Below are 7,500 nucleotides of genomic sequence, written 5' to 3' on the forward strand. Positions count from 1 at the left end.
GGTCTGGTTTAGGACCTTTATTTGTCAATTTGCTTATCAAGGTTGTGGTTTATTTTGATTCGATATTGATTTGATTTTGCGTCATTATGGTATTTACAGGTCGAATATGTTCTTAGTCGTTCTGGCGTATAGGGTTTATTTAGGAGTCGGTCTTTCTTGCACTCAGGGAGTAAGGTTTTTTGCTGTTGTTTTGTTATAATGTTAGAATCTTAATGTAAGTCTGAGGGTTTTGTGTTGTTTCAATGTTCAAAACGATATTCATCCTGGTAAATGTTCAGAATACTTTGGCATGATTGAACATGACACTAGTGGTATCCATGGATTCCTCTCACTCTCTGATGCTCTAATAGGTAGAAATTATGCCCTGGAAACCCTCCCTCAGTGCCCATGAGCTTGGCCCCAATAGCAGGGGAGGCCATGAATGTAGCATGGAAATTGCAGGGTAATATATGAATAATATAGACAGAATTGGTCAGTATATAGTCAGATGCAGGTGGCTGTGCTGCCCGCCAACCCCCACCCTGGACGACAAAGAATTCACCATATGTACAGCTAGATAAAGTGTCAGGTAGACTCGGCATCGGGCATTCCCACATGTTGGTTATGAGGTCTCTCCTGCTGTGAATACATGGAGGATTCTTTGTCTTCCATTGTGGGGGCTGGGGGAAAGAGGGTCACAGGGGGCACAGCGCCTTGCATTAAATAATGTAGTGACATTCTGTCTATATTATTGACATTTTACCTTGCAATTTCCCTGGTACCTTTCAATACAAATGTCACTGTAATCTGTCTAAGCTTTTAGTAAGAATAAAGCTCACTTAAATGACAGTCAGTGTGCAGTTTCACAATGACTTTTATATGACCATCAGTATCTGTTGTTTTATTTTTTATTGTCCTGTATATTATAGGTTCCTTATTGTTAATGTTATATATTTTACTATTTGAGTTTTCTTATCTCAACTTCTATTTTCTAGTTTATGAAACAGAACAAGCACAGAACAAGAACTGAGTTGTCTTTGGCAAGGAATTTGTCTGTGTAAATGGGCTTAATGATTACCTTCATCTTTGGGACTAGAAAAGTCGCTCTAAAAATTTAATGTAGGTGAAATGGTCATTTGAGGTCTTTTCCCTGTACTAATTGTTAGTGTTAATTGTGGTTATTTCATGGTATACATTGTTCTCATGAGTGGTAGTTGATGATTAATAGCATACAAAGTCCTCAACAGGTGACAGCATCAGTGCAGAGGCATATAAAACTGGTGGAGCTGAAGGGGAATCTTTAAAAAATTGGGTTTAAAAACACACTATAAAAAAAAAATAAGAAAATCTGATTAGGTTGTAGCCAGAATTTTTTAAAAAGTAGTTCATATGGAGAATAATGTTTCAGTATAACTAGCATTTTACATACACATACATACATCTGTATGTAGTTAGTTGGTTCATTAGTTATAAAAACACCTGGAGAAAGTTAGTGACTGGATATAAGTATATATCAGAAAAAAGAATTGTGATTATCAAAGTTGTATAATGTTGAAAAGTTGTGTTGAAAAAAGTAGTAATGGGTTTGGATAATATAATGTATTTCTTCATTGTATTTTCATAATATCTGGTTCTGTAAAACTTGTTAGACTAACAATTTTTAGATTTCACAAGAGAATCTACATGTTAATACATCATTTCCTCTTGCAGAGAATATTATGTCAGGAAGGATGTGGAAGAAGCTAGTAGTAGGGCATGGCATGAATCCCTTCATCAGCTCTCAAAATAACTCCTTTTGTGAACACGTCGATCAGGAGACCATTAGCTGCAGTTGTGGAGAGGAGGAGAAAGGTAAAAAAAAAAAAAAAAAGAACTTTGATACGATTTCATAAGCAGAGAGATGATTTTAAAGATAGGTTCAGTTACATAATTGATCTGTGTTTGTAGTTCACAAGTTGATACTCAGAATTCTTGCAGAGTTTGCTTGGGTATGGAGCACACGGGAACAAGGTGGACAGGCTGGGAGTGTGGTCCTGGGGCCAGAGCAGAGGCAGATAAGCTTCAATCCAGAGTATAGTTCTGGAACAACAGCTGTTCGTGGATGTGAGTCCCTTCCAATTGGCCACCATCACTACTGGGAGTTGAAAATGACCTCTGCTGTTTATGGAACAGATATTGTAAGTGTGGTGGTATGTTGCATGGTATCAAATATGCTACACTGAAAACTTTCCTTATATCCAGATGGTTACCCAACATTTTTATGCTGAATATTAAAGAATTATTTGTAAGGATAAGACTATTTTTAGGACCACTTGAGAAAATAGAGATTAGACAAATAATTTCTTGTGATGTACAAAATTAGGAGTATATAAATGAAAACAATAGTTACTTTATCTTTTGCCCTTAGAATCATTTAAGTGCAAAATCTGAATTGTATATTGAAAAGTGTACTATAAGTTTTAAAAGAAGTATACAATTTGATACTAAGTAGCCCAAAATGATATCAGGCATTATCTGACAATTGCTTCATCACATGAACTTTGTTCACTCATCCTTGCAGTAGGTGTTGTAAGGTTATATCTGTTTCATACATTATAGATGGTTGGTGTGTGCACTGCCAAATTTGACCTCAAATATGCAGTTCACCGATTCTGTTCCCTCCTCGGTCGGGATCACGAGTCGTGGGGCTATTCATACACAGGTAGAACATGAAATTTATTTACTTTTAACATACTAGCCTTAGTCTTATTAATGAAAATGTGCCATTTACATATTTTCCTTGCAATGATAATTGCAAGTCCATGGAGATGAACAATATTTTTTTTTCTTTCTTTCTTTCTTTCTTTTTTTAAGTCCAAGATAATTCAACAAAGGATTGCTAAACAATTAATTGTGGATACATCTTCTGAGAGTTCATATAAATTATCCACATTTACAATATATGTATACACAGGAGGTGTCCAGCATGGAGGAAAGTTCAAGCCCTATGGTCCACGTTGGGGCAAGGGCAGCATCGTGGGTCTTCACCTGGATTCTTGGCGTGGAACCCTGGAATTTTACCTCAACAGAAAACCTCTAGGTACGTCCAGGCTTTAAAACCTTTACTAAAACTTTTCTTCTTTTCTATGTAGAGGCTTCAATTACCTTCCAGGAAAAGGCTATTACTGATTTATATGTCAATACTAAATAGTTGAAAAAAACATGCAGAACCTGAAGTGTTAAAGTAATCAGCCTCATTCTAAGTTAGTAATAAGCCAGATGTAGAAACATGAGAAAAGGAGATTTAAGTAAACTTTTGATAAATTGATATTCAATGGGATAAATATCTGCTTAAGAATAAAGAATTTGTAATCTAAATTGGTTAGCAAGAATTGTATGAGAAAGTTCTTCAAGATGTGTCACAATGTAAACTTTTCTTATTCTTCTAACTAACAAACTAATAAAGCAAATTATATATGCTACCCAGAAGTTAACTATTTATCAAACTAGAAAGTACTCTCATTATATTCACATTTGTAAACTTGTATGTCTGTCCTATTCTCTTGGTTATTCTGCCTTAGGTTTGATAAGACATTCCCAGTCGTTTTGTTAAAGTCCAATAACCTTTCTGCATAAACTACAGTTTAATTTTATGCAGTGTGTAGAACATTCATGAAGATTCCAAGGATGATACACTCAATTTTTTTCACCATACATTGATGGTAAAGACATTTATGTTGATTGCAAAAAAAGAGGCATTTATAGCAAGCAGTTACAGTGTGAGGTTGGCACAGTTCTATTTGATTTCTAGTTATAGAGTTTGTGCTCAGTTGATCCTAATGACAATGCTGTTATTATGTATTCATTTATTTTTGCAGTAAATATATTTATGCAACCATATATTTTCAAATAACTTTTAGTATTATATATGGAAGATATGTTTAAGCTTCAGGATGCTAAAGCATTTTGTGTAAAAAGCCACCATGATGCAAAGTCCACATGGTGTATTTGCATTCCTTTATTTTTACTACAGGAGAACCATCAAAACTTTTTGCACACCACTGATTTTTAAAAATCTTCCATGTTAAGGCAGAACGCTTTATGTGCCAATGTAGTCTCAGGGAAAAAAATGTATTACACCATATTTTTGAAGATATTTGCATGCTATCACCTGCATCCTATGGTAAATTATATACCCTGTTAGTTTCAAATGAATTATTTGATTTTAGATTTTCTACGAATATTCATTCATTTATTGAACAGAGATACAGCTTTTCAAAGATATAACATGGCCTTATCCATCTTATTTATTTCCCGATTTTTAAGGTTTTTGCATATCTTATTAGCAAACATAAAGAGATTATGTACCAAATTAATCATGATTATATTCCAAGAAAGGATAGGGGACTAGGGGGGAGGAGGAAGAGGAGGTGGTGATGCTGAGAGCGTGTATGTGTCATGTGCTGCTGGACATTCTGCACTTGTTGTTTTTCTTCATCTGGCTTATATTGCTTTCAAATGTTTTTGTGTTATCTTTCTTTGATTACCCATTGTGATGATAGTATAGTAACACTCAACAGGGGGCTGAAAGTAGTACTAAATACCTTGAGATAAACTGACACACATGCCACTAATTACTAATTAATGATGGAATACTGCTGGCATTTTTTCCTCGATAATAGTTGTCAAGTATAAATTTAGTCTGAGGCTACTGCATTCAATGAGATGTTTCAAAGGAAAATCACCTATATTTTACCCATATATTAGGTCTGAACTGCCACACACCCTTGCCTGAGTTTTAGCCCTCTGTCCCTTTAAATGTCATACAGCCATGTCACACTGCCTAAAAGATTGCACAATATTTGGAAATGATTTCAAAATGGTTGAGGAGCATTATGAGCACCTATTTGAAATGAGTGATCTTTTGACCCCAAGGGTAACATTCTCCCTTAGGAGTTCTTCAGTGACAGTATATGTAGCAATTTCTAGGTTTCAGAGAAGGTAGAATTCCCTGTAGTGAATTATATCTGATATTGATTATTATGCTTTTAGACATGTGATAATGCACATTCATCATGTACATTCAAATCAAATGCATGTACCAGTTTTTAGAATTTAGTATCAAGATTGGGTAAACTTGCTCTGCGTCTGTTCATTTTGAATTTCTTAAGAAGACATTATCTCCAACATGTTTTACAAAACAGTCCGCTTACACTTCATGATCATTATTTATTTGTATATAAATAACTTATACTTGATATCACGTCCCAGTAGCTTTGATGAGTTTTGATTTGGTTTTGGCTGCATCCTTCCTTTCTTGTTAGAAGTGGATTTTCTGGGAACTTGGGAATATATGTAGTATTATAAGCCAGAGTAACAGAAAAAAGTTGCATTGAAATGTTTTCTTAGTCTGAGGGAAAAAAAATTATCTTGATTTTAAACTTATATAATTATCTTACTGTTTTAACTAATAAGATTTTAGAGAACTGACATAAGTAAATTTGATAAGTAAACTCCCTTGCTCACAGTTGGCATATATACACATTCCATGGTATGACTGTGGGCTCCCTTCTTGCTCCAAGTTGTAACCACTTATTTGCTTGTTTGTCCAATAATTCAAATCATGAAGGAGTTACAATCCCTCAAAGTCACTTTTTAGCCCCATTCACTGGAAAATCATATACTGCAGCCAAAATTCTCTGTTTCCCATGTTTCTATTTTCCCTCATATAGGTGCACATGAAGCATTTGTTGGCACTGGTTGAATGTGTAAGGCAAAATGATATACATGGCTAGAATTTGTGAAAAAGTTTACATGTAACATTAACTGTCACACTTTATAGAAGTGCACATCTAAATGAACCTATTTTTGTGGCTTAAAGTATGCACAGATTTTCATTGCATTATCTCTTAATTATCTGTTTTCCTAAAATATTTCATTTGGTTTCCTAAGGATGAGCAATAATAATGTGAAAGCAGCTAAGTCATCCATCTTATCTTAACTTTTCCTTCATTCCTTTGCCGAGCTTTCTTCCTCCCCTCACTATCTAAATTCTTATCAGCCATGATTGTGGTTTGCCACATCCTCTACAAGCAGTCCTATTTACTGTAATCATGCATGGGCTGACAGAAACTGAGAGGCTTTTTATCCCAGAGTATTTTTTCATCGACAGTGAGGCATATGTAGTGTCCTGTTTTTTTTTTTTTTTTTTTTTTTTTTTTTTTTTTTTTTCTTGCTTGCTTGTTTGCTTGCTTGATGTCTTTATGATTATGGTAGCTTATTCCCATTTTGATTAATACATAAGAGGTTTTGAGCACTTTTTTAACTTAAATGTTTTACTTTTAAGTTTTATTTAATTAGTGATAAAGATAAAGGACGTTTTTCATTGTAGGCATTTAAACATGCAGATAATTTTCTTTCAGCATGAGGAAAATACCATTTGTTACTTATTTCATTAATTTCCCTAGTCACATTTATATCAAGATCATTTCCCTATCTTGATTGTGAAAAAAGATATTTATAATGTGAAATTCAGCAACAGTAATCTTCTCTTCAGTATTCTTTTATATATCTTCTACAAAACTCTTCAAAAGAGTTGATGCAACATAAACTCTCCATAGTCTGAAATAAGGTGATATACATCAGTCATTTTCTTGATGAAGATAATGCTGTTAGTTGTTAATCCCTTGGATCCAGATGATTTGACCATCATGTCATAATTTTTTTAGCTTGAGGTCTGAATGACATTGAACATGCCATCATGGAAAAATTGGCTGAGGGCCAAGATGATAGGCATGACTCACGACAAGTGCACAAAGCTCTTGGAGGGTGATTAGACTAATTTAGGAACGGGTTTTTGCTTTATTTCTATTGGTTAAAACAGTGGGGAATGTACCATATGTATGCCATGACTGAAAGTGTGCCAGGTCCAGAAAAATTAAGTATTTCAAAAGAAAAAAATTAAATCACCAAAAAAACAAAATTTTACTTTTTATTATTAGTATACTGAGTCATGGACTACCTGGAGAGATGATTTGAAGTTAGTCTATTACCATCTGGATACAGAATATCAAATCACAAATATAGACATTGGAAAATGGCAAAAAAGCAAAAAATGTATGCAGAAAAAAAGATAAGAGTGCAGAGGGGCGGCACCACACAAGTGTTCATGTGCGCCTGGCCTACAAGCCAGACACTTGTAAGAGTGGCCACTCAAGTAAGCCTAACCTCTGGATTTTAGGCCAGACGGTGAAGCACCCAGATCCAAGGGATTAAAATAAGTGTTCCAGAAATGCACATCTGCTCTAGTTTCACCAGAATATATGCAGGTTGATGAACCACAAATATATCCATACCAGTTTATCCATTTACAATTTTTGTCCCAGGTGTGGCTTTTGTGGGACTTCAGAACAAGGAAGTGTATCCCATTGTGACATCCACCTCAGCACACTCAGGCATGAAGCTGGTCTCAAGTTTTACATTTCCAGTCAGTCTTCAGTGTCTTGCTTCTGAAGTCGTATGCAAACAGTTATGTGAAAAGAT

At 34.8% G+C, this 7,500-nt stretch overlaps 1 protein-coding gene across 1 annotated transcript in view; it reads left to right on the forward strand.

Moving 5' to 3' along the window:
- LOC119580306 (SPRY domain-containing SOCS box protein 3-like) overlaps positions 1-7,500 on the forward strand; it is an 8,950-nt gene that overhangs the window by 457 nt on the left and 993 nt on the right. The window contains exons 2-6 of the mRNA XM_037928384.1: positions 1,690-1,830; positions 1,957-2,156; positions 2,578-2,680; positions 2,933-3,058; positions 7,344-7,500. The exon at positions 7,344-7,500 is cut by the window's right edge and continues 993 nt beyond it. Of these exons, the coding sequence (XP_037784312.1) occupies positions 1,690-1,830; positions 1,957-2,156; positions 2,578-2,680; positions 2,933-3,058; positions 7,344-7,500 (727 nt within the window). The remainder of the gene's footprint in view (positions 1-1,689; positions 1,831-1,956; positions 2,157-2,577; positions 2,681-2,932; positions 3,059-7,343) is intronic.

This window comes from Penaeus monodon, chromosome 13, assembly GCF_015228065.2.
Source record: "Penaeus monodon isolate SGIC_2016 chromosome 13, NSTDA_Pmon_1, whole genome shotgun sequence".
Lineage (NCBI taxonomy): Eukaryota > Metazoa > Arthropoda > Malacostraca > Decapoda > Penaeidae > Penaeus > Penaeus monodon.